Genomic DNA, 26,703 nt, shown 5'->3' with positions numbered 1-26,703 from the left:
AGAGCTAGACTTCCGCAGCCCGCCCATATCAGTCACCATTGGTGGCCTTGTCACTGGCGTGACTGAAGCCCCGCCCCTTTCTCTCTGGGACCACTCTGAGGCCACCCCCCCGAATCGAGGGGCCGCGGAGGAGCGGCCGCAATGCATCCTGGGCTTTGTAGTCCAACCACGCAGCTGCAGGCTGAGAACAGGGCCTCACGACCTGAAGAACTACAATCCCCAGCAGCCGTGCTGAGAGCTGGGGGAAGGAGGCGGGGGCACGCGTCACGTGGGCGCTAGGCCTGGGCGGGCTATTTCTTCGTGCGGCGGCTCGGGGACGGGGCCTTTTGTTTGGAGCAGCTGCGGGGGTGCTCCCCCCCACCCCGCGAGAGGCGAGGCCGGCGGCCTTCCCCAGCTCGCTAGGTCCTGGCCGCCCCTCTCGAAGGTTGGGGGCCCAACCCCTGGGCTGGCCTCGCCTCAGGCACCGCCATCCCGCCCTAGGCCCGCCCTGCCCGCCTGCCCCGCCCGGCTTGCTTAAAGGGTGGAACCGGCTGGGCCTCTTCTCCGGGCCTAGCCACCTCCGGAGTCGCTGCCACCACCCTCCGTGCACCGAACCCTTGGCTGCCCCTCGCCCCTCAGGCCGTCGCCATGAAGATCAAGGATGCCAAGAAGCCCTGTAAGATGGGGGCTTGCGCTCGCTGGGTGGGGGGAGCCCCTTGGCGGAGCGGCCCGGCTCCCCGCTGGTGCCCAGCATGGGCTGGGGCGGAGGGACCCTTGCAGCCCGGCGTGGCGTCGGAGGTCCGGGCCGATTCCCCTAGACTCGCACGCAGTCGCCTTCCGGCCCCTGGCCCTTTCCCCCGCTTCCTCCTCGCGCTCTGGGAGGTGCGAGAGGGACTGTCTAACTCGATCCGCCGGTGCCGTCGCCCAGCCTCCGCTGCACTCGCCGAAAATGGGTGGTCGCGACTGTCAGATTGCGCCGGGGCAGCTCCCGCCCATTTCTACCGACTGCTGGGCTTTCTAAAGCTCGTGTCCTTGAAATCCCGGTGGGTCCCAGGGGGTGGTCGCGTTGTTACACTTAGAGCTTTGAAACGCCTGTGCTTGAGACCCACCAGGGACTTCAGTTTGTTTAAAATTAAAACTAGTTTTATGTCTGTTTCAAAAACAAAAAGATAAAAATCTCACATTTCTGCTCCTTACTGGTTAACTACTGTTAAATATTTTGATGAATATTCAGATTTTTTTTTACAACTGTATGTGCAAAACCAGCAGATCAACGTCTCTTGGCTTTTATTTTTAGCTTCTTAAAAACCTTTTATTTCTGTAAAGGGCTTATTTAATCACTCAGCCATTGCGATTGTCATACATTAAGTCCATTATTTCCAGAGCAACGAGCAATATGGGATGCATGCTTATATCTAAGAATTATGTTTATATCCTGCAGTTTGTAGAATATCAACACCTGCGATCCAGCAGTTCTAAGAAATCTGATATAAGAAGGATCACGGGCCTGTCCCACCCATCAGGTTTCTTGTGAACCTCAAAGGAGAGGCCCCCTGAAAACGGCTAGTTGTTATTTAAATGTAAAATAATTTGGTTCCATTTTACAGATGAGGAAATTGAACCTATGGAGCCCAGGATAACTTCTGCAGCGCGGAGCCCACCAGCCAGTTCTGTGCTAAGGGGGTCACGGCCTCGGGCCCTCTGACTCATAGCCTGGCCTGCCTTGTGTGCCCATAGGGCAGAGTCTGCAGACCCAGAGGAACACGAACTTTTCTGCTCTGGTCTGCTCGGTGTATTTGCCAATTAAAAAAATATATATATAATAAAAACACGTATCATTTTTAAAAAATTAGTGATAATTTCTTGTGCTAAGGAGCTCTCATGCAAGGAGCCTGTAAGTGATGTGAAGGCTTAGATGACAAAGTAATACAGAAACACATCTGATTTACATTTGCTGAGTTAAACTTATATTGAACATTTGCAGTACGTAACGCTCTTGGACATCACCCCTCAACACAGACATTTTGTCTGCTTGTTGTAGCATTTCCTTTTTTCTTTTTCACTTTTTTGTGTATTTTCCATGACCATTTGTCCTCCTTATACCCTCCTCTACCTCCATCCCGCCCCCACCCTGCAGTCACCACATCGTTGTCCTGGAGTCCTTTATCCTCAGTCCACCCACCCCCCACCCTCCCCAGCTGTCAACCTGCTCTCCATCTATGCGTCTGTCTCTGTTTCGCTTGTGAGTTCCGTGTGTTCATGAGATTCCACATATGAGCGAAATACAGTATATGTTCTCTGACTGGGTTACCTCTCTTAGCATAATGTTCTCGAGGTCCACCCAGACTGTCGCAAAGGGTATGACAAGCTCAGGTTCTGGCTCTTAAGGTATCTTTTCTTTTCGCCATGATAGTGATTTGGTTGCTTAGATTTGGGAAGACTTAACCATCAGATATGAATGCACCTCTGTCAAAGGTGTTTGCGGCAGAGATGATAATTAGAAGTTTATAAAATAAACTTTAGGTTGAGAAATAAAAGAACACCTACGGGTTAAATCCAGTTGGCTATTACTACATTGTGGTACATTGTGAGACCATTAATGTTAAAATAGGGTCGTGCTGAAAAACTAGACAGTTAATTTGATTTAGAAGTCTAAAAATCATTTCTGTTTTCTTATATATTTAAGATGACTTTATGAAAATAAAATGAAAGGTGACTTTACTGCTTACTCAATTCTTTATGGTAAAAATAAAGAACTTCTTGGGCTTTTGTGTGTGGGAAAGAAAATGTCATCTGTCCTGGAAATATATATAACTGGAAAGTGTGTTTCTTTCCATTTTTTAAATCACTCAGGTTAGATAAAGATACACTTGCTTTGCTTTTGAGTACTTGCATGGGGTTTTTATTTTATTTATTTTTGTACAGGGTTTTTAAATCACAAAGGTAGTGAGCACTTGGCATGTGTGAGGCAGTATCATCATGCGTTGACATGCGTTGCCTCATGGAGCCCTGACAGCGGCACCAGTACTAGAAGCTGTGACCTAATGCTGGTTAAATAAGAGACTTGGCTTCACTCACTTCCTTACTTATTCACCTGAGCGTTAGAAAACATTCACTTTCAGATACATTTCTAATATATTACCAGATTATAAGCCAAATGCATGTATTTAACTAGAAAATAAGAAAAGGAATTGGTTCCATCCTGTAGATTATATATAACGAAAAGATTAGCATTTGAAATTATGTGTGAATTCAATTCCCAGAAAAGGATGAAATCAAGCATGAACCTAATGAGAAATTTTTGCTAGTTAAAAATACGAGACCAAAAATAATGGCAATGTTTGCTTTACCTTTATGTTTTTCATAATGCTTAAACATTAGATATTAAAAATCCAAGCAGTTGCATGCTCCTCTGTACCTTGATCGACGTGATTTATTAAAGTAATAGGTTCTTCAGCCTTTGTTTTGTTTCCCTATATGGCATGTAAAATGATTAACAAAGTGGTAGTAAACTTTTTCATCTTTTGATATTTGATGTGATATGCATTTTGGAATCTGCTTTGCTAACCCAAGCAGGAAGTTACCTGAAGCTTTTGACAAAACCAGATGAACTTATATAGCATCTATTTGTAGTTTCCTTCTGTATAATTTGATTGACCTTATAAATTGAGTCACTACTTAAGAATTATCACTTCCAGAAAACAGGTAGGTACTAAATTTATGGACCTTGGCCTCAGAGGGGTTTTGTGAACTTGACCCCCAAAGGCAAGGGGAGACAAAGCAAAAATAAACGAACGGTTCTACATCAAACTAAAGAACTTCTGTGAGGCAAAGGAACCAACCCATCAACAAACCAAAAGGCGAACACTGAGTAGGAGAAGATATTTGCAGATGATACCTCCAATAAGTGGCTAATACCCAACATATATAACATTCATATTCATTCAACAAGAACAAAAAATATCATTTAAAAAATGATCAGAGAACCTGAGCAGACGCTTTTTCAACAGCTATCTGAAAAGATGCTCAATGTAACGAGCTATAAGGGAAAAGCGAATCAAAACCACCTTGAGATACCACCTCTCACCTGTTAGAATCACTATTATCAGAAAGACAAGGAATAACCAGTGTGGTTAAAGATGTGGAGAAAGGAGAAACCTTGTGCACTGCTACTGAGGAGGCAAATTAGTACAGCCACTATGGAAAACAGCATGGAGGTTCCTTAAGAAATTAAGAATAGAGCTACCATATGACCCAGCAATCCCTCCTCTGAGCATCTACCCAAAATTGAAAACACTTACTCATAAAGATATATGTACTCCTATGTTCACTGCAGCATTATTCATCATTGCCGGGACATGGAAACAACCTTAATGTCCTTTGACGCAATTAGATAAAGAAAATGTGGTACATGTATACAATGGAATACCAAGCCATAAAAAATGAAAAGATATTGAACATAGATGGATCTTGAGAGTATCACGCTAAGTGAAATAAGTCAGACGGAAAAGGAGAACCACCACATGATTTCATTCATATGAGGGATGTAAAACAGAAAGCATCAAAGTACAAACCCAGACACAGACAACTGAGTGGCGGTTACCAGATGGGAAAGGGGATGGGGGGGAGATGAAGAGGGGAAGGGGGGGGAGCCAAACACATGGTGACAGGTGGAGTCTAGACTTGGGCTGGTGAGCACACAGTGCAATATCCAGGTGAGGTGTCATAGAACTGTACGCCTGAAACAAGTGTTATCACTTCCAGTAGAAGGTAAGGTATAATTAGATAGGACAGGTTCCAGTAGCCCTTTAGATGTAACTGATTTACCAAGGGGGAAATTTCCTTAATCTGTTTCAAAACACCAACATTTCATTTATAATGAAGATGGGGAGCAGTAAAATTTTTTTATCCAAGAACTTGAAGCATGTCTGAAATGTACTAGTACACGTGCCCATTTTAGAATTTTGCTCTTTGAAAATAGTCCAGGTGTTTTGAACATTTCCAGCATTTGGTTCTCTTTATGTTAAAGATCAGTTAAGTTCTAATTTGGCACAGGATCTCTTTGGGCTGAAACCTGCATTGGGCCGGTAGCAACTGGATAGCTCTTTAATGATTCTCCCCAGCCCTTTACCAAAATTTCACAATATGCCAGACTTATACAACACAGCTTTCTTGAAGTTAACAGTCTAGCCTTTGTGACTAGATATCTAATGCTGATGAATCATTTAAAAAAATGATTAGACACTTGGGTTTCTTCTTTTGTATACATAATCTATTTGATAAGGAGCATAATTTTTGTAGTGCTCTATGCTTATGATAGGTCCAGATATTTTTATAACTTACAGAGACATAATGGAAGCTCTCTACGGCTCCAGTCAGAAATAGAATAGTGGCTACTGCTTTTTATTTTCTATTTTTGAAGACCAAATACACAGATCACAAGAGATTCTAGGACCTTCTCAGTATAGAGAAGATAATGTGTATTTGCCATCATAAAAGCACTTACTTACGCTTATGGAATGTGTGTTTTGTTTTTTAAGTGTGTATTTTGGTTCATTCTTTCAGCTTGGCAGTAGTTTTATTTGCAAAGGACAAGAAACGTTTAGGTTATATGCAGTAAGTAGGCTCCTTATGCGCTGGTGATCTACTTTTAACCTGTCCTTTGTTAGAAGCAGCAAAGCTAGTTACTTGTCTGATTTCTTAGGAAACTAATATTTTTCTTGCCACGTGGAACTGTTGGTGGACTTGCGACTGTACTTAATAATCTTTTATTTTCATACTTTCACTGCAGATAAATAAGGTTTGAGCCCCTGGCCAGTGTGGCTCAGTTGGTTGGAGCGTCCTGTAAACTTAAAGGTTTGATTCTCAATCAGGGTTCATAACTAGGTTGCAGGTTCATCCCGGTTTGGGGCACATACAACAGGGAACTGATTGATATTTCTTTCTCATGTCAATGTTTCTGCCCCTCCCTCTCCCTCCCTTCCCCCTTCTCTAAAATCAGTAAGCGTGTCCTTGGGTGAGGATTAAAAAAATAATCATGTTTGAGCTCCATGCCCATCCCCCACTTTAGTCAGTGACAAAAATAATATTTTATGTTAATGCTCTGGAAAATGTAAAAGTTGGTAATTAGCCCAATTACTAAGTGACAGGAATAATTATAATTAAGAATTCGTGTCTTCTATGTTCTTGTTGGCCTCCCCCATATTATTTTGTTTTTTTGTTTGTTTTTGAGCGAGAGAAACATTGATCTATTATTCTACCCATTCACGCATTCATGGGTGGACTCTTGCATGTGCCCTGACCAAGGATCAAACCTGCAATCTTGGCATATCGGGACAACACCCTAACCAACTGAACCACCCCGCCAGGGTCCCCTGTGCTTTTTAATGGTGATTGTTTCTCTGGCATAAGGAAATGAATTCCAGAACTCTGCGGAGTTGAAAGCCTCCTACGCAAAAGGTGGCTGCTAGCAATTTATTTATTTATTTTTTAATTGGAGCCATTGGCAAGGCTGAGTGAGTTCTCCTTCTGTCCCTACCTTCCTGGTAGTAAGAAGAAAATTTTCATAATTGCGATTTGCTAGAGATAGAAGGGACATGTAATGCTCTAGTTTTCATATTACGGTTACCAAGAACTCCATAGTCTGCAGTATAGCATCTCTAGTTAGCCTCCATTTAAGAACAGGCCGCACCAAAAGAACAGACATAGCTAATAGGCTAGATGTGAAATCATTCTTGGGCTTTTTGCATTGCTGATTTAAAGTGCCCACGTCTGTGGGCAATGACCCCTAAGGAAATCATATTATTTTTCCAATTTAATTTAGTTGTTTCATAGAACCTTCTGTTTTTCCAGTCCAGTATACAAACAAGTGGGTCTCGCAGTGGTGTAAAACTGAATGGTAACATTCTGTTCTTTTTCATGAGTTCCTGGTTGCTGATGACTGTGTTATCTTTTTATGCCTTACACACACATATACATTTTATAATGTTCTTCAGTATTTAATGCAATTTAAAACAAGTGAAGAGATGTAAAATTCCTGTGTGTGTGTGTGTGTGTGTGTGTGTGTGTGTGTTTTAATCATTCTGATAATAATTCTACCCAAGCAGTCATTTTCTCTCTGGGAAAGAGTCAAGAAGTTAATACTTCCCTACAGTGTAGACTGAATAAACAGAACTTCATTCTGTGAGCTTTTTTCCTGACTGCCTAACATATTTTGGAATCGGCTGTTGGTATTACCTTTAGGGTCAAAATCCTTGGTGCTCATGCTTAGCTTTAGAAAGTAGATATTTTTGTGCTCCCCAGTATTTTATCTGTAAACCTGAAATATTTTCCTAGGCAGCGAAGTTTCTTTGATACTTAATTCGTGGTTTAGTGTAAGAATTAAAAAAGTTCTTCCTGTAAGTGTTACTGGAAGTTTGCTTTTCAGAATGACAGTCTTCAGGTATTTACAACCTAGGAGCAGCCAGATTTGACTTAAAGTAAAAATGACATGAACCTTGAACCTGGTGATGCTTCAGCTTTGTAGTTTGCTCTCTGAGTAACATTTTTATTTGTATGTGTGTGCTTGGCATTGACAAAGATCCAGGAAGGAAAACTGCAAATGTTAAATGACTTCTAATGTGTTTTGAATTTTGGGAAGTAAAGGTTTTTAGCTTAATCTTACCTTGTAGGAATTTTTCTATCCCAAAATGTACTTTATGTGGCAGTAGTGATTTCCACACCCCCTTCCTCATGAAGTCTGATTATAGTCCAGCATTAATCAAATAGGAGAATTCATTTGGTTATGTAATGTCAGAAGGATCCCTATTTTAGCCAATGCCCATTGAAAGGTGCCCTCATGACATATCTGTTCAACAGATTTGGAAAATTCTGAAGGAGGCCCAGGTTTTTTGGACCAGTGGAGCTATTCCATATTGTTTTCCTTGCATGTGTTTGTCCAAGCAGACACTTGCTAGGAATTTCCCCTCCATAACCTTTAGTATTGCAACTTGCTACTGCTGATTTCTTTGAACAGGGGAGAGAAAGTTGATATGTAACTTCCACAGGAATAATTGGAAATGATTTGTCATTTGTTTCAAAAATGTATTACTTATTTAAGATAGCCTCCGTTGCTGACCACGCAATAAAATTTAGTCAGTTTTTCCTGCATTTTAGTTGTTTATACAAATTTACAGAACCTGTTTAGGTTACTGATGCACTAGCTTCCCAAATTATGGTCTAAACTTATTTTACTTTTTTTTAAGCTCCTTAAGTTTTCCTTTCTTCCCCACAGCCTTCCCGTGGTTCGGCATGGACATTGGGGGCACGCTAGTAAAGCTCTCGTACTTCGAGCCTATTGATATCACGGCAGAGGAAGAACAAGAAGAAGTCGAGAGCTTGAAAAGTATCCGGAAATATTTGACCTCTAATGTCGCTTACGGATCCACTGGGATTCGGGATGTGCACCTGGAACTGAAGGGTTTAACGCTTTTTGGCCGAAGAGGGAACCTGCACTTTATCAGATTTCCAACCCAGGACCTGCCCACTTTTATCCAAATGGGACGTGATAAAAACTTCTCCACTTTACACACGGTGCTCTGTGCCACAGGGGGCGGCGCTTACAAGTTTGAAGAGGATTTTCGCACAGTACGTGTCGGCTAACCGAAGCCGAAAACTGATACCCACTGCCTTCAGTTTTTAAAATATGAGGCTAGATTTCTTAAATTAATTTCTCCTGCTGATGCATAACTAGCTTTTGATATGGGGCATTTAAACACCTCTATAGGATAAGTAAAAATTACCGAGATTTGGGGTGGTTGTATTTGCTAAAACCTGCTCACTTTTAAGGACTGCAATAATAAAAGGACTTCAGTGGACTTGGCAGTGTACAAAGCCAGCTATAAATGGGGCTGCAATTACTGTCACTGTTATTGTGCTGTGTTTGCAGGTTTTTTGGTATTATCCACATATAGTCGTCTCTCCCAGGGCCATCTCCCTTCTGGTTAGTAGTCACTTAACTGAAAGTCCTTGTTGTCCCCCTTTTTTCCCCCTGGTTTTTGTTCCCGTCTCAAAGGGGATTATTTGGATATGGCAAGAGGACTTTGTAAGCATTGATTTATGTGCTAGTAGAAGTTTGCCAGGCTTGTCCTTTTTATTAAAATGAAGATTAAAAAGTTGGTGTTTGAGCTACCAAAATTTTACCCTGAAAATATGCATGTATGCCAGTTAATTCATCAGTTCATTCAAGAAAGGTTAGTAGAACAGAAGTGATCGCGTATATGGCTCACATAAGTGAGCCCTTGTAATTCAGGGTAGTTTAAAAGCAAATTCTTATGAAATCTTTTTTTCTTTAATGGATAATACTGATATGTATTCATCTTATTGAATAATTTAAACATACATTTTATGAATTTGAGACTGAATTATGGGCACATTTGCCAAAAGAAGTGTCCTTGAAGCCAGCTTTCTCTGGCCATTGAAAATACTGATATCCAGATACAAAGTTTTTTTGGGTTTTTTTTTTTTTGGTTTTGTTTTGTATTTTTGTAAAAAGTATCAATGTTTTCTAGTGGTGAAGTCCTGTAATATTTGTTTTTGTTTGATGCTTAGTCATTTATTAAGCTAATATTTGAGCATCTGGTGTTTCAGTTGTTATGCTGGATGCTGAGAACGCGCCTCGGAATGCGACACAAACTTGGCCCTGCAAGAGTTCAGTGTCCTAGACCACACAGCTAAGGAACTTATAAGTAGAACTACAGTGCCCTCTACTCAGTACCATTGCTATGAAAAGAGGCGGCATGGGAAACCAGGGCGGTGGTACATGACAAGGCCTACAGGATTGAAGAGCTTCCCAGAGAAAGTGATATTTAAGCTGAGATCCTTTATAACAAATATTTTATAATATATTCTTTACTAATCTGACAGGAATTTAATAATTTCAAACTGGTACTCATAAAACTAGAATGGAAAACAGGGAGTGGGTAGATTCTCTGGTGTGATCGCGTGGGAGGGCATGATGAGGTAGGTAGATGCCTGCCTGCACCTATACATAGATTGCCCATGAATTATGAAGCCTCAGGTGCTAGACTTCATGATGTGTTTATTGGAGAATCAAATGCCATAAACTGTGTTGCTGTCGGTGTTGTAACTTTAAGATGCTAAAACAATACACAGTAGAAGCGCGAGCAGTAAGAAGTGCAGCATGTCCGTGGTTTATTCGGTGGTTGCATTCCTGGCAGTTCCGTGTGTACTAAAACCACGTAACGAGACGTCATGCTCATACACACATGCAGATAAAATACTTCATGCTTAAGTAGGCTTGGAGAATTGTGCACAGAGTTTCCTGCTGCTCCCCAGAGAATGCAGGACCAGGGTGATTCTTTGCTTTGCACAGTTGCCCTACCCATTGCAGATGTCTGGCATCCCAAGTCCCTGCCGCTAGATTCTAGTTTCGTTCCTCTTCCCCATCTTTGTGAAAACTAAAGTGTCCCCACATTTACAAAATGCCTCCAGAGGTAACGCCACCATCACTGAGAACCACTGGGCGAGATGAAGTCCCAAAGAGATTTTGCCATGAAACAAAACGAGTAAAAATGCAGGGTCATAGATGATTTTGAAGTTTTGTAAAGGACGTGAAAATTTTACAATACAATCGAGTCAGTATTCTGAATGCTGTTCTTTGTTCACTTTACAAAACTTGTTTTGTTACCGTTTCTACAGATTGGAAACCTCCAGCTGCACAAACTGGATGAACTTGACTGTCTTGTAAAGGGCTTGCTGTATATAGATTCTGTCAGTTTCAATGGACAAGCAGAGTGCTATTATTTTGCCAATGCCTCAGAACCTGAGCGATGCCAAAAAATGCCTTTTAACCTGGACGACCCCTACCCATTGCTGGTGGTCAACATCGGCTCTGGGGTCAGTATTCTCGCTGTCCATTCCAAAGACAACTATAAACGAGTAACTGGGACAAGGTACGTGACCGTCTCTTTTTGCAGCGTTCATACGGTGTTATACACAGAAGTTGTGAAATCAGTATTGATACTCGCTTCACTGGGAAAATAGCACGTATTTGTGCAACAGCAAGAAATGTATGTAGATGTGCCAGTATAAATTAAAGTGTTGCAGATAATATGTTTTAAAGGCATGTATGTGTAATGACTCGAAATCATTAAATATTTATATTGAGTTAGCACAAATTGGCATTACATTTTCCATAATGTTAAGAGTGAATTATTGTCTGGAATGATTCCTATGACTTTTTAATTTTTAAAGCATTTTTCTTTGCTTATTTTTCATTTTTTAATTAGATGTATTTAAGCCTAAAGCTTGCCATATCTTGATTTCATGCTGAGCACTGGGCAGCATCGTAATTCTTTTTATATATATTTTTTATTTATTTATTTGGAGAGAGAGAGGGTAAGGAAGGGAAAATGACAGGGAGAGCAACATCAGTGTGTGAGAGATAAAGCCATCGGTTGCCTCTCAGATGCCCCCAGCTGGGGACTTTGCCCGCAACCCAGGCGTGTGCCCTGACTGCGAATCGCTGACAGCCTTTTGGTTCGCAGGCTGGCGCTCAGTCCACGGAGCCACACCAGCCAGGGCTCTAATTAACTCTTATAGGAGGAATTTAGCATGAGTTCTTTATAGAGTAACATTAGTGTTCCAAACATCTCATAAAATTTCTTTTACACCTGAAACATGAATGTGAAATGAGATTTTAAATTTGTCCTTATGATTCTGATATGTACTCATCAATTTTAAGGCGGGTGGAGGCTTCTGTTTATTTAATTGAGAATGATGTGGGAATACTTTAATATTGATTTGAGAAAAAACTCATTTCAATTTTAAAGTATAGTACTCCTGTTTAAAATTTAAGTATTATTTATTTATATACTGTTTAATAAAATCAGTATTTTATTTCCGTGGTGACTGAAAACCTACCTCCCTTGTAACTGCATGCCAAAGTCCGTCCTTATCTGCGGTATTGCTTTATGTCGTTTCAGTTACTGCACTCCAAGAATATTAAATCGTAACTTCCAGAGATAAACAGTTTACGAGTTTTAAATTGCACACCGTTCTGAGTAGCGTGACGAAACCCCCACGCGGTCTTGCTCATGAGTCACCCCCTCTGTGCAGCCTCTCCGCGCTGTGTGCACTCCCGCCCTTTAGTCGCGAGTGGCCAGCCCGGTTAGCGGGGCCCCTGCTGCAGGGCTGCAGGGCTTGGGTTCAAGTGGCTCTCGCTTTACCTCACGCTAATTGTCCCAAAGCACGGGGCGGTGATGCTGGCCATTCACATGTGCCTGCAAGACGCCTTCGACTTCTTTAAGTGGAAGATCTCGACTTAATAAATTGTATGCTCAAGGGGTCGAATTTTCTGTGTGTGAAATTGTGAAGGAGGAAAAAATGCTAGCTTTGCTAGGACCCCCAGACTGTCAGCAACAGCTCAGTGCGCGGTAGGCGCTTAGTTTAGGTGGGAAGGGCACTGAACTGGTGGGCGGAAGACGTGAACAGAAAACGTGTTCTCACTGATGGCGACGCGCTGCCCCAGAAAGCACGGGGCCCGAGACCTCCAGCCAGGGGTCCCCCCAGACGAGTGACCACGTTCACATAACTTATTACAGTATATTGTTATAATTACTTTTATTTGATTATTAATCTCTTCCTGTGCCTAATATATAAACTTAAATGTGCCTTAGGTATGCCTCCTGGAAAAAAACACAGTAGATATAGGGTTCAGTATTACCCGCAGCTTCAGGCACCCACTGGGGGTCTTGGGACGTATCCCCCACAGACGAGAGGGGACTACTTACTGCATTACCCACGTCAATCAATTTTAAAAGACTGAACAGGCAGAAATTCAGCCTGTTAAGTATATTCCAGCAGTGATTCAAAGACAGAAACCTGTTACAAGTTTAGCTGAGACTCAGGGGCAGAGGCTTCGGCTTTAGAGATTAGGAAGACATGATTGCATCTTGTGAGCATACCCCAAACAACGATAGAACCAAGGAAATTTCTGTCATGAACATAACGACCAGCCTGACACCAACTTCCTCTCCGTATTTATTCCTAGGTCATGTTAAATGTTAATGTATCACACCTTGTCAGACCAAATAAATAGACCTTTCACAAAGCCATTCTTGGAAATCATTTAGTATCACAAGTTTTCTCCTTTTAATTCATATGGTATAAATTTTTAACGCTTAATCCTTTTACATGCACATAAAAACTTTTTTTTTAGTAATAAAACTATAACGTACCAGATGAAGTTATTGGAAGATATAAAAGACCTTCCTGTCCTTATGTTGTTTCCACCAAGGGATCTTATTCTTCAGTTTATTCTTTGGTCTGACAAGTTTGGTTTCACTAAGCATTTTTAGCCTTTCTTCATTATGTTACTATTTCAGCATATAGCATTAGCAGTATGTTTACGTGTTTATTGAATAATTAAATGCTCCACCCTTTTACCTTGGGTAAGGAACACAGTGGGTAAATGTGGCTCATAGAGGTTTTTGTTTTTGTGTTTGTTTTTCAGCCTCGGAGGGGGCACCTTTCTGGGCTTATGCAGCTTATTGACTGGCTGTGAGAGCTTTGAGGAGGCTCTTGAAATGGCCTCCAAGGGCGACAGCACCCAGGCTGACAAACTGGTCCGTGATATTTACGGAGGAGATTATGAAAGGTTCGGGCTGCCAGGTTGGGCTGTAGCATCTAGGTAAGCTTAACGTTTATGTTGCGATTAAAGTTTATTTATATCCCAAGTGTACTCGTGTAAGGAACTCATCTCATACAACTTACACCAAAAAACAAACAATCCAAATACAAAATGGGCTAGGGGCCTGAACAGGCATTTCTGCAAAGAGGACGTACAGACGTGAAAAGATGCTCAACATCACTAGCCATCAGAAAAATGCAAGTTAAAACCACAACGAGGTGTCACCTCACACCTGTCAGAATGGCTGTCACCAACGAATCCACAAACAACACGTGCTGGCGGGGACGCGGAGAAAAGGGAGCCCTTGTGCTCTGCTGGTGGGAACAAAGACTGGGGCAGCCACTGTGGAAAGCAGTATGGCGGTTCCTCTAGATCAAAAGTGGAACTACCACGTGACCCAGCAGTCCCACTTTTGGGTATTTATCCAAAAGAATCCAAAACACTGGTTTGAGAAGACACATTCACCTCTATGTGCATTGCAGTGTTATTTATAGTAGCCAAGATAGGGAAGCAGCCCCAGTGTCCATCCATAGAGGAGTGGATGCAGAAGTCATGGCACGTATGTGCAGTGGAATACTACTCAGCCATAAGAAGGAGAAAAAAAGAATGAAATCTTTCCATTTGCAATAACATGGATGAACCTAGAGGGTATTATGCTAAGTGAAATAAGTCAGACACAGAAACAGAAAGACAAGGACCATATGATCTCACTTATGTGGAATCTAAAATACGAAGTAAATAGACAGATACAGAGGACTGTACTAAAATGTACAGATTATCGGATAGAAAAACAGTCACAGAGTAAAGTACAGCATAGAGAATATGGGCAATAAAAATGTAGTTGCTGTGGATGGTGTCAGACTTACCAAAGTGATCATTTCCTAAGTTATATAAATGTCTAATCGCTATGTTGTATACCTGAAACTAATAACTATAATATATGAAAATTTAAAAATAAAGTTGGGCCTGGCCAGTCAGGGTGTCATTTGATAAACCGAGGTTGCCAGATGGACTCCCAGTCAGGGCACATACGAGAATCGACCAACGAATGCATAAATAAATTGGAATTTCTCCCTCTCTATCTCTGTCTCTCCCCCTCTCTAAAATCAGTAAAGAAAAATTAAAAATAAAGTTGCTTATGTAGTTTTTAGAAAGCATTAAATATATCAGGAAATTGTAAGGGGCCTTCCTCTTACCCAGTTCAGGCCCTAAATTTTGAACACTCATGTCTCTTGAAAATTAGATATTAGAGGTATTCCTGAGTGCAACCTGCAGGAAACCATTTTTATTCTTGAGTATCCTTTCAGTGTTCATGCAAATACAGAAACATATCCTATCTCTCCTTACATAGAAGGTAACGTTCATACGCCATTGGATAGCATACTCTATATACTCTTTTTTTTTAATGTGTTTTATTGATTATAATATTACATTTGTGCCAATTTCCCTTCCCTCTGCTCCCCTCCACCCGGTGGCCCCCCTCCCTCCAGTTGTCCCCCCCTTTTAGATCATGTCCATTAGTTGTGCATACAGTTCTTCTCAACCTCTCTGTCTATTCCATTCCCTCCTACCATGATCCTTAATTCCTATATCATCTCCCTCCCTCTCCCCATTCCCCCTCCCTGTTGACCTCCCCCCAATATGTTCCCCATACCTATAGTTCTTTTTCCACTCTCGTTGCCTGTTTAGTTTTGCCTTTGTTTCAATTCCCTAGCTTCTGTTGTTTCTTGTGATGCAGTTTTCATTTTAGATTTCATTGTCTTGATCCTCCTTTTTCTAAACCAGTCCCTTTAACATCTCATATAACAGTGGTTTGGATCTAATGAACTCTTTCAGTTTTATTTTGTCCTGGAAACACTTTCTCTGTCCTTCTATTCTGAATGACAATTTCGCTGGATAGAGTATTCGTGGTTGTAGGTTTTGGATTTTCATTACTTTGAATATTTCTTGCCAGTCCCTTCTTGCCTGCAGGGTCTCCCTTGAGAAGTCAGCTGATAGTCTAATTGGGACCCCTTTGTACATAATTCTTTTCTTCTCTCTTGCTGCTTTTAAGATTCTCTCTTTATCTTTAATTTTTGACATTTTGATTATAATGTGTCTTGGAGTGGTTCTCCCTGGGTCCAGTTTTTTTGGAACTCTCTGTGCTTCCTGGACCTGTAAGTCTATTTCCTTCCCCAAGTCTGGGAAGTTCTCCTTTATTATATTTTCACTCAATTTTTCAAGTTCTAGTTCATCTTCCTCGCTCTCTGGCAAACCAATGATTCTTATGTTGGGCCTTTTATAGCTGTCCCAGAGGTTTCTGATCCTCTCATTGTTGCTTCCCATTTCCTCTCGCTGCATTGGTTGACTGCTTGTTCCTTCTCCATATTCCAGTTTGTTGAAATGAACTCTGGATTTTTTTTCCTCACCATCTGTCTCGTATGTGGTTTTGTTCCTTTCGTTATGGATGTTTTTCGCTTCTTTCTCATCTTTTTCCAGATCTTTTGTGAATTCTGTAAGCCACCTGATAACAATGGCCCAGAACTGAGCCTCTGACAGGTTTCTTACCTGTTCATCTGTCAGGTTCTCCATCTGTTGCCTGGTGACCTGTGCCACCAGGATTTCTATAGTTGTCTGCCTCATTTTGACAGATGCGTTTTGTTTTCTTGGGCTGGCTATAGGGGGCAGTGCCTGTGTACTCGTAATGACCCAGCGACCGGCACCGTTCGGCAGCCTTTCTTGCTGTGCCGTGGTGCTTTGTCGTCACAATCCAGCGACCGGCGCCTGTCCGCGACCTATTTCGCAGCCCTGTGGCGCTTTCTTTGGGGGCGGGGGTCCAAGATGGATTCACACAGTTATTCCGCTAGGAGACCGGGATCCGTCCTCCCGCCCCCCTGGGCCTCACTGTTCAAGGCGATGTGGTGGCTGCTTCTCCCAGCGTTGGGGTCGCGAGCTGCCGGGGGTTCGACTGCAGCCGGGGTTGTTCTCCCCGCCGCTGTCCCAGGTGCGACCGCAAACAGCGCCGCCCCCTTTCGCTCGTCCTACCTGCCCAAAGGGCGCTGCTGGTTTATAACTTCATATGTTGGGCTTCCGTGTAGTTTTATTTTCTGGAATTTCTAGTTATCTTTTGTTTTGAAGTAGTTGTATTCCTCTCTAGTTGTAGAGGGAGACCTAGCGCGTCCGTCTAAGCCTCCATCTTGGCCGGAAGTCCTCTATATACTCTTAAGAGCAATATTAACAGTCTGTCTCCGCCTCCCCTCCCTCCTTTCTCTCCTCCCTCCAGCCCCCTTTTCTCCCCTTCTCTCTCCCTCCCCAACCTGCTTCCATCCCCACCCTCTCTCCCTTAAGAGCTTCGTGGCATTTCATTATTTGATGTTTGGCTTGTTTCCATTATTTTGCTACGTACAGTTCATCCGATCAATGAGTAAACCTATATATGTGTAGATTTATCTGTAGGATAAATCCCTAAAATGTATGAAATGTTGCTTTTTATCTGCAGATTTGATTTTGTTTGCTTTTTCCTTTCTCTGCAGTTTTGGCAACATGATTTATAAGGAGAAGCGAGAATCTGTTAGTAAAGAAGATCTAGCACGAGCTACTTTAGTTACCATCACCAATAATATTGGTTCTGTGGCACGAATGTGTGCTGTTAATGAGGTAAAAATCTTTAATTATGTGAAAAATGTGAATTGGAGTTTTACGTACATATAGCAGGGCTTCTTCATGTCCCTTAAGGAGGCCTATAAAATGGAGACCTAATCCATTAGATCCCAAGTCATTAATTATGTATGTTATGCACACAGTTGTTATATTACCTTTAAAGAAAGTAGGTAATTCGAATCGGAAATAGGACAAACTGACATTTACATTTCACCTCGGAAGTACAGTCATGCGCTGCCTAACTATGGGTACATTCCGAGAAGTGCACCGCTAGGCAGTTTCATGGCTCTGAACGCCATGGCGGGCACTTGGCACAGACCGAGATGGTACAGCGTACGCACCCCCGGGCCGCACAGCAGGCCTGTTGCTCCGGGGCTACCCCCCCCCCCGTGTGGCCTGTTACACAGAACAACGTGAAATCAAATCAAGCACAAAAGTTGCAGCCCTGGCCAGTGTGGTTCAGTGGGTTGAGCATCGTCCCCATACACCAGAAGGTCGTGAGTTCCAGTCCCGGCCTGGGCACATGCCCGGGTTGCGGGTTCAGTCCTGGTCGGGACGCATATGAGAGTAACTGATCACTGTTTCTTTCTCACATCGATGGTTGTCTCCCTCTCTCCCCCTCCCTTCCCCTTTCTCTAAAATCAGTAAGCATGTCCTCGCGGGAGGAGAAAAAACATAATTAGAAAAAGAAGAAGGAAGGAAGCAGCCAGGAGACCCAGTGACCACGAGGCATATGAGGCTGAGCCGGTACCACACGGCACGCCGTTTTACAGCCGGCGTTCTTTAGAAGTAGGAAGCGTGCCCTGTAGAATAACGAGGAGAACTGTCGCGCGGCGAACACACAGACCAGCCGCACTGGCGGCGTCACTGCCCAGGCGTGTGCGGCACCGGACTGCTGCGGCGGGCGTGTCCACGCCAGTGTCACCGCTGACACCCGAACGGCGGGCCACGCTGCAGCAGCGCTAGGCCGCGGGGGTTCTCAGCCCCGTCCTAATTGTACGAGACCGCCGTCGTGCTCGGGGTCCAAACTGGCATTGCCCACATACCGTTACGCAGCCCATGACTGTACACGACCTAAATCTCTTAAAGATGTAAGAAGAAAACAGTGTTTTCCCCCGGATTTTCTGTTAATGTTGCGTCTGACCGGTGAAGCGCTTGGAAGTTTTCTCGCTGCCCTCGGCTTCTTTACAGTGCTGCCTTGTCGCGTATGGATCAAGCAGCATTGTACAGGGCTATGAGGGCCCCGAGGCCGCTCTCCACGCGGGACGGGAGGGGTGTGGGAGGGGTGTGTGCTGTGGCGGCGTTGGCTGCGGGCCCTCCGCGTGTGAGCTGTTCTGGCGATGTTTGAAGGAGCCTGTGCAGCTCTGCTTCCATGTGGTAGATGTAGCTGTCCGCCGTATTTTTGTAACTTTGAAGTATATTTAACTGAAAGCAGAATTTGCTTTTTGAAGAAACCCTTTATTTGTGTTTGTCCACTTACACATTGAATAAACATTTACATATTGCCACGTGCCGGGCCTTGTTCTAGGCGCTGGGGTGTAGTGAAGAAAACAGTGACCTCCGACTGGGCCCTCATTCTGGTGGTGCCGTAAATAAGCAGATTGTTCAGTTTGTGTTGGTGACAAGGGCTGCTTTTCAAAAAGAAAATCAAACAGGACAAAGAGAAGGGAGGATAGACTGGAGCGTGGCAGAGGGCAGACGTGTAACTGAGGAGCCTTTATTGAAAATGTGGCCTTTGGGCAAAGATTTGAAGGAAGTGAAAGAATCATGCGTGTTGATATTTGGGTGGGAGAGGGTCCAACAGAGAACTGTACAAAAAAAACCTGAATTAGCCCTCTGAATTACTATTTAAATCCACAGTTTTATCTCGTTAGTGTCTTAGTAACAGTGTGGTTAAATGGGCTGAGGGAGTCATGAGCATACATTTTAACCTTGGTTTTGGGAATATTTCCCTTTAGGGACCTTCTTCCTTAGCCCTGTAGGTCTAGATTTTCACCGGCCAGTTGTCTTCACAATAACAAAGGCCATAGCTTACACTTTACAACTTCAGCGTGGAGGCATGTATCCTCACAAGGTCAGTATAGCACTGAGAGAGCAGAAATAGGTTTTCGGGAGATCCCTGTTCTGGAGACTACTCGTTCTTCCATCTAAGATTTTCCTTTAATCTCATCAATGGTCCAACTTACTATGTTCAGTGGATTACTTCTCGGCCATTTTCAAAAGCAGGTCTCATCTGTGGTCATTTACTAGGGTCTTCTCCAGAACTTTTCTTTTTTAAAGGACTTTATTTTGGGGGGAGGGATAGAGGTGGAAGAAGGTCTCGGGAGGACAAATGGTAATGGAAAAATCAAAATATTTTTTAGAGCCGTTTTAGGTTCACAGCAAAAAGGAGTGGAAAGTCCAGAGACTTCCATGCCGCCTGACCTCGCACATGCACGGCCACCTCGGTCGTCACCCAGCACCAGAGGGGCACGTTCGTGACAGTCACGAACCTGCACTGACACGCCGTGGTCACCCGGAGTCCGTAGTGTACTTCTGGGCTCACCGAGGGCGTGCACTCTGGGGGTTGTGATAAATGTGCAGTAACATATCCAGAACTAACTTTGTAAAATACACAGGATTATGGAGGTATGAGCAGGCCCTAATGAAAGGTAGTTGTTTACATTTTTAAATAGAAATTTTGTGAACCCTTTTGTACTGTAAAATCAACTCATCGCTCCTTCCTGAAGTAATTTCTTTGTTTTTTTTCTTTTAGAAAATAAACAGAGTTGTCTTTGTCGGGAACTTCCTACGAGTCAACACTCTGTCCATGAAGCTTCTGGCGTACGCACTGGACTACTGGTCGAAAGGCCAGCTGAAAGCGCTGTTTCTGGAGCACGAGGTGTGACCGCAGGGGGTGTCTGCGTCCCCAGAGCACGCGTTTATGTGCGGGTTTCATCTGTCGCCTCCTGCTGTGTGCTTGTAAACAAGGACAGAACTGTGATTCCCCTCCGTATATATTGATTTCCTCGCTTCAGCCTGAATAGGGGGTGGGGGCATTGAACCCTGGCAGGCACCCCATTAAGATAAGAACTTCACAGTTCTTCTGCGCGGGAGAGCAGCATCAGGGCTGGGAGCTCCTTCAGTGCTGGGCTGCTTGTATACCTAGTGCTGCGTCTGTTTGGTTTTCCCCCCTGGGGTGACCAGTGGTAAACGTGAGCAGTACAGAACTACGGGATTTAGCAATGAAAGTTCTCCTTGATCTTCCCACCCCCACCTCACCCCCCACTGCCGCAGTAACCGCTGTCACATTTTGGAGCTTGTTGTTCTAGTTTTTTTTCCTATTCACTACAGTCAGTTGAATTCTGATCTAAGCAAATATCAGGTCACATAATGCTTTAGATGAAGTAAATTTACTTTGAATTATTTTGTTTCTGGGAAGTCAGATGGATATAAGAGTTTTAATGATAGATTCCAAGTGTGTTCTCTTCAGCACTCCGTGTTTCGTGGCCACTCCCTGTAGCTCCGTGACACGGGACACACGGAGAGTGGCAGGCCGAGCTCGGGGACCTTACTGAGGAGAGGAGACAGGGCAGAGGATGGCAGTGAATGCTCTAGACGCTTTCATGTCTAGAAGCCACACTTTAAAAATAGGTATTTCAAAGGTGTATATATTAAGAATACAGTTTTTATTTTAAAAATTTTAAGATTTTATTTATTTTTAGAGAGAGGGGAAGGGAGGGAAAGAAACTGTGTGAGAGAAACAACCATTGGCTGCCTCTCATGCACCCCCAACTGGGACCTGCCTGCAACCCAGGCAAGTGCCCTGACTGGGAATCAAACTGGCGACCCTTTGGTTCACAGGCCAGTGCTCAATCCACTGAGCCACACCAGCCTGGGCTAAAATTAAAAAAAAAAATTTTTATAACAGCTGACAAAAATTAGCAGATTTCTGAATAGATGTTCTTAGATAAATATAAACGTGTTCTTAATAGTGGTTAATACTGTATGCTAATTTAAAAGCTGCACTGCATTAATAATTGTTTTTTACTTATACAGGGATACTTTGGAGCAGTTGGTGCACTTCTTGGGCTGCCAAATTTCAGCTAAAAAGCATCAGGTTTCTCTCTGCTAATGTCGTCCAGGGGGAACTGAAAACCAGAGGCATTTCACTGCATTGTTTGTCACTGGGAACCAAAGGGTGAAAGCAGAACTATTTCTGTTCATTTTTAAATGTCCAAGTGTAAGCTGCTAAATGTTGCCATATTACAGCGAGAACTCGTGCAGGGGGAAGTGTTTCCGACAGGTGTGCTGTCCTCCAATGCAACGCAGCCTCTGATTCCTGAGCTTTCTCTCGGAGAGCTTCTATTTTATGTAGCCAGTCCTGCAGTACTGTACGCTCCAACACGAAACTAATGTCTCAGAAATGTTTAGCTCATGAGAATAACTGAATATTTGTTACAAGTCTGTTCTGTGTGTGTTTTTGTTACTAGTAAGCAGACAGTAACATCCCCTGTATCAAAATTAATTGAAATGGCAATCAAAGATGATCATTTTTATGTGATTTTAGAAATGAAAGGGAATAATTATTCATTATTGTAGTTTTCCTAACATATCCCCCCAAAAAAGCATGTGTATGTGATCTTTCCCCAGAAGTACAGCCTTTTTCAAATGCCATAATTTAATTGAAATAGTTCTTATATATTAGCCTGAATTTCAAACAAATCCTAGAAAATGCACATATTTGGTGACATTGCACTTCCTGTATATTATTAGTTAATTGATACGTTTTAAAATGCTTAATATTTTTTAATTGGAGGCTTAATTACTTATTTGAAAGACCATTTGATGAGGCCCGAGGACTGCTCCAATGGAGTGCGGTTTGCATGCACTGGGGAGGTTCTTTCTGTACTACATTGAGGTGATCTCAGGCCCAAACTCAGTCCTTTCTGTTTAACCAGGTCTGAACCATCAAAGCTAAAGACTTAATACTATTATGAACAGCAACAAAATCACATTTATTCTAAATTGATGTGATGGAAATCTAAAAGAGGTTTTTGAAACTATGGCATTCTTAGGCAGTACTGCAGAATTATGAAAGGACCAGTGTTTTGTACATTCTGGTAATAAAAGAATTATAGTTGCAAAATTTGTAACTCTTTGCCTTAGAATTTGTTCTCTATTTTGAATTATTTTTTATACTGTTATAAATTTTTTCCAGATTTTTACTTTAGTAGTAACACTGATAGTGACATTTTGGAGCCCAGTAATTCAGCGACACCGTGAGACTTCCTCATGGCTTACGTGGCAGGAGACCTGGGGAAAACCGCTCACTTCCTTCAGTTCCCAGTGAATCAGAACGGGCTCTGAAGAGCTTACCAACAGTTTACATTACAGGAAGGAGCGTTGCAGTGTGTCTTTGTAACATACAGTTTTGCTCCCTAGGGAACAGTTTTCACTAGACTCTCAAAGAGGTGCTTGATAAAGACATTTCTCCTCAGCGTTTTCAAAATTTGTGCTCAAATACTTAAAATTCAGTTTTCTCTGTCTAAAGACATAAACATGAATAATAGGACTGAAGACGTATTGGGGAAAGTATGTTGATGTGACTTTTTAGAATTTAGAATATTTAGAACTTTGAATTCGTGTCAATCAGTAATCATTTTGAAAACCTACACCTAAATGTTTCTTTGATGTTTCCATTGTAATGGCTAGATATTTCAGCCAAAAGTTATCTAGTTAGTTTATTTTTAAATTTGGTGATTTGGGCATCTGTACAAAAGTTTGTTTTAATGACTATAACTTCAAGTTTTATTCCTGTGGCACACTGTAAATTAGCAGCTAGAGGTCAAGGTGGTCTTTAAGAAACAAGTGGAATGATCAAAGTCTGTATAAATTAACGTGATCAATACATTGTTTAATTTGGGACTGTGATTCAGACTTCTTGTCCTTAAGAACTGTAGTGACCCTGCTGAGAGGCCTATTAAGGGGAATACCACCTCCCGCTCTTGCACTTGGCTTTCCTCGTGTGTTATCTAGAATTATGATGAAGGCTGCCAAGATTCCAGTTTCTGATTATGATCTCAAGAAATTCCTTGAGAGAATATGGCGGTAAATAGGTTTGCTTCTAATCCCAATCAATAGAATGCCTCAAAAGTTCTGTTTTTAAACAGTGCTAATAGAAGCAAAATGTGAGCCACGTGTCATTCTGCATTTTCTAGGAGGCACATTTAAAATTAAAGAGAGACAGGTGAAGTTCATTTGCATTATATATTTCTATTTAATTCAGTATATTAAATATGTTATTTCAACATGTAATCAATATTAAAAGTTATTTAGGAGATTTTTACCTTTCGGTTTTTTTCTACTGAGTCTTCAAAACCCTTTGTATTGTAATACTTGCAGCGCATCTTAGTTTAGACTCCCCCCACCTCAAGTTCTCGGCGGCCATGTTTGGGCCGTGGCTCCTGTATTAGTGCAATCTTAGAGCCAGCTCTCAGAAATGAACACTAGCACGTAGCCACTAAAACTTCACAAATGTGGGCTTGTACGAGAATGTTTGCGAGGGGAAGATACGGGAAGCTTTTAAAAAGAGAAAGGGGGTAGGCAGTAGCTCATCTGGGCTCGTTTACGCAGACAAGCCGTATTTGTGACCATTCCAAAAATACCTTCCATTGCCTCCTGCTGGCCTCACACGGTACGTCTGCTTTTCCGGTTGTGATTGTAAAGCTGCCCAAGACCCATTCTGACTGCCCTCAACAGTCTCCACCACCCATACGTCCTTCATGGAAGCAAATTGGACGGTTCCAGCAACATGAATTCCCCCACCTCACCTAATTTAATTTTGAGAAGCCAATTTTAAAGGATTAGAAAGAGGCCCTATTAAATCTTTGTTGAGTTATGTACACACAAGAGAATCTTCTTAATTCGGGGGTTTTAGTTTTCCTTCTTAATGCTAACATTTCCAAGTGCAGGGAGCATTATCAGTTTGTTCTGAAGCTTAGTAAAGAATACAGAGGTCTGGAACTTTCCACCCCCGCCATCTCCCCGCCCCCCAAAAGATCGCCTTTTAAGTAGAGACTTTTAGAACCAATGGCTATCGGTTCTACACCCCAACTTCTCCCGAGACAAAGGATTAGCAGACTTGCCTGCCTGTGGACACGGGCAATTCCTTGCTCGGCTCCTCTAATTGAAATACATGGACTTAGTTCAGGAAAGTCCAGTCCTATTGCCAATACTATACATGGTAATAGACAGTCCCTTTAGGGAGCTAAATATTTGCCAAATAAAGATTCCTGAGTGTTTTTGCCGACGCTCACAAACGCAGCTGCTGTATTTTAAGTGCTGGTGTCCGCGAGCAGTGAAGCCGCGGAAGGGGAGAGCTGTTCCCTGTCCCGCGGGGCTCTTGCCTCCATTTCCAAGGCTGCGTTCTTGGGTGGAAGGCTTAGCAAGGCAAGGGCTTCCAAATATCCTTTGTGACCACTGCTTGTTGTATAGAAAATGTTTCATATTTTAAGTGTGTCATGGGGCGGGGGAGTGAGCGCTTAATGCTCTTGAGTTTATTGCATTTGAGAATGTAGTTTAGAACTTCTCCTTTGAAGCCATGGAAAGACTGAGAGACTAACCACCAGAAAAACAAGTGTGCATTATCTTCCATTTAACTTTCTGTTCTGTGGTATGTATAAAGTACTAGAAATACATCGTCTTGTAATTAATAATACTCTGACCTGTTTAAGATGATTTGCCATGACATGTCCATGATGACCTATTTTTCCAATAAATTGGTTTATTTTCATGTGTTTTATTGTAATACAGAAGGAATTTGGCCACCTTTGTTTCTATCATCAGATAATCTCACAAAATAATGTGCTTTATACTACCACCTGTTTTCAATATTTGAGACTGTAAGTTGTCTTTTATTTTCTACTGGGTCTGGTAATCGGCAAAGACCCAAATAAGTGTTTGTTTGTTTTTTCCTTCCTTTAAAGTATTTTAATAGCCTATCTTTAAAAAGTGTGTTGTGGAAAGCAACTCATCCCAGCTTTTCAGCCATATCTAAATTCTGAGTAATTTCCATCTTCAAAAGTTCAAAGGTCTGAGCAGTCCCTGTTGTTTGCTATCTAGCCTGTCTGTCTGTTCCATGGACGTGGGTCATAATTTGGTGTTGTATTAGACCAGGCACTGGCCTTACTTTGTTAAAGGTTATTTCCTTTACTTGTAAAAGGAGGGTATTGATTTGTGACCTCGGGATCATCAGTTACCCGGTCCGGGGAGAGACTGTGACTTGCTTCATTTGTGGCAGCGACCATTCTGTTCAGATATTGGCATCATGTCTTGGAACTTCCTTCATTTGTGTCTGTCGACTGGTACTAGAGTTTGAATTCCCACCAGACCAACAGAGCGGTGTTAGTTATTTCTCATCATGTTAAGTTACTGCCCGTAACGGCCAAGTAGGTGCACCTTAACGTAATATGAAGGGATTACATGTATATTAAAGTGAGTGTGTGTACTTCACTGTGTAAAAGTCTCTGGGATTTTTGTTATGTTAACTTCAAAATTGTGTGGGCATTATAACTTTATTTACATTCTGGCTCTTTCTGTAATCAAAGGTTATGTTATATATTTTCAGTCTTTGCCACGGCTGCCACTAATTTTGTATTTAAAACTAAAAGGGAATATATTTTTCAAAGGAGCAAGTGAAGTTAAAAATCAAGATTTTGAATTATATAAATAACGCCACTAAATTTCGATTCTAAGGCAGTGCTTTTTTGTTGTTGCTGCTGCTGCAAACATCTTCCGTACACTGCCGCGCTTACAGCTCAGTGGCTTTCACAGGAAGCGTGGCGTTTCTGTACCTTGTAAAGTATGAATAAGGCCTGTGAGTAGTCTGAGATTACGTTAGCCTCGCATCCTGTCTGCATCGTCTGCATGTTTTACCTGGTGGGCAGTGGTTGCCACAGGTCTGAAGCCATTTTAAAATTTGCCACTTTTTTTTTTTTTAACGAGGTACCCTTTTTAGTTTACAACATGTAGGAACAAAAGGTAACTTTATAGACCCGACAGCATTTCCTCGTCTTCTTGTCCAGATAGAATGAATGGGATTAGATGTCAATCATGTTGAGGTGGTTTAGCCTTTCTTATACATTGTGTTTTCACTTTTTTTGACTTTTTAACTGAAGTTCAATGGCATTTGTCTTAATCTGCCCAGTTACTGACCAAATCACGCGCAGAGGTTTGTATGTGTTAATTTCACACATAGGAGCCATTTTCGGTTGAAGTTGCCTTACTCTGCCGCACTGTTCCCGTCAAGCCTAAGCTTGGGATTCTAACACTGAGTCTGATGTACAGATGTACGATGTATAACAAACTAAGTTATAGCCTATTGTAACCTATAAAACAGTTCATGTAAATTGTCT

General features: G+C 42.3%; 1 protein-coding gene across 1 annotated transcript; it reads left to right on the top strand.

Annotated features, from left to right (window-relative positions):
- The first annotated feature begins 285 nt into the window (after positions 1 to 285).
- PANK3 (pantothenate kinase 3) lies at positions 286 to 25,082 on the top strand. The gene is made up of 7 exons (XM_090288558.1): positions 286 to 655; positions 8,252 to 8,604; positions 10,678 to 10,931; positions 13,493 to 13,669; positions 17,182 to 17,305; positions 20,064 to 20,189; positions 21,347 to 25,082. The coding sequence occupies exons 1-7, from the start codon at positions 628 to 630 to the stop codon at positions 21,395 to 21,397; spliced, it is 1,113 nt and encodes a 370-aa protein (XP_090144684.1). The 5' UTR covers positions 286 to 627; the 3' UTR covers positions 21,398 to 25,082.
- Positions 25,083 to 26,703: the final 1,621 nt, after the last annotated feature.

Source organism: Furipterus horrens, unplaced genomic scaffold (genome assembly GCF_987537825.1).
Source record: "Furipterus horrens unplaced genomic scaffold, mFurHor1.1.pri manual_scaffold_10, whole genome shotgun sequence".
Lineage (NCBI taxonomy): Eukaryota > Metazoa > Chordata > Mammalia > Chiroptera > Furipteridae > Furipterus > Furipterus horrens.
Note: the sequence above shows the minus strand (reverse complement) of the source record. Positions and strands in the feature narration are given on the sequence as shown.

What these genes read in the sequence shown, in the direction of transcription:
- PANK3 (XM_090288558.1), top strand. Translation starts at nt 628, where the DNA reads ATGAAGATCAAGGATGCCAAGAAGCCCT. An exon ending in CAAGGATGCCAAGAAGCCCT is followed by an intron (nt 656 to 8,251) that starts GTAAGATGGGGG and finishes TCTTCCCCACAG; the next exon opens with CCTTCCCGTGGTTCGGCATG. An exon ending in CGCTGTTTCTGGAGCACGAG is followed by an intron (nt 20,190 to 21,346) that starts GTGTGACCGCAG and finishes TTACTTATACAG; the next exon opens with GGATACTTTGGAGCAGTTGG.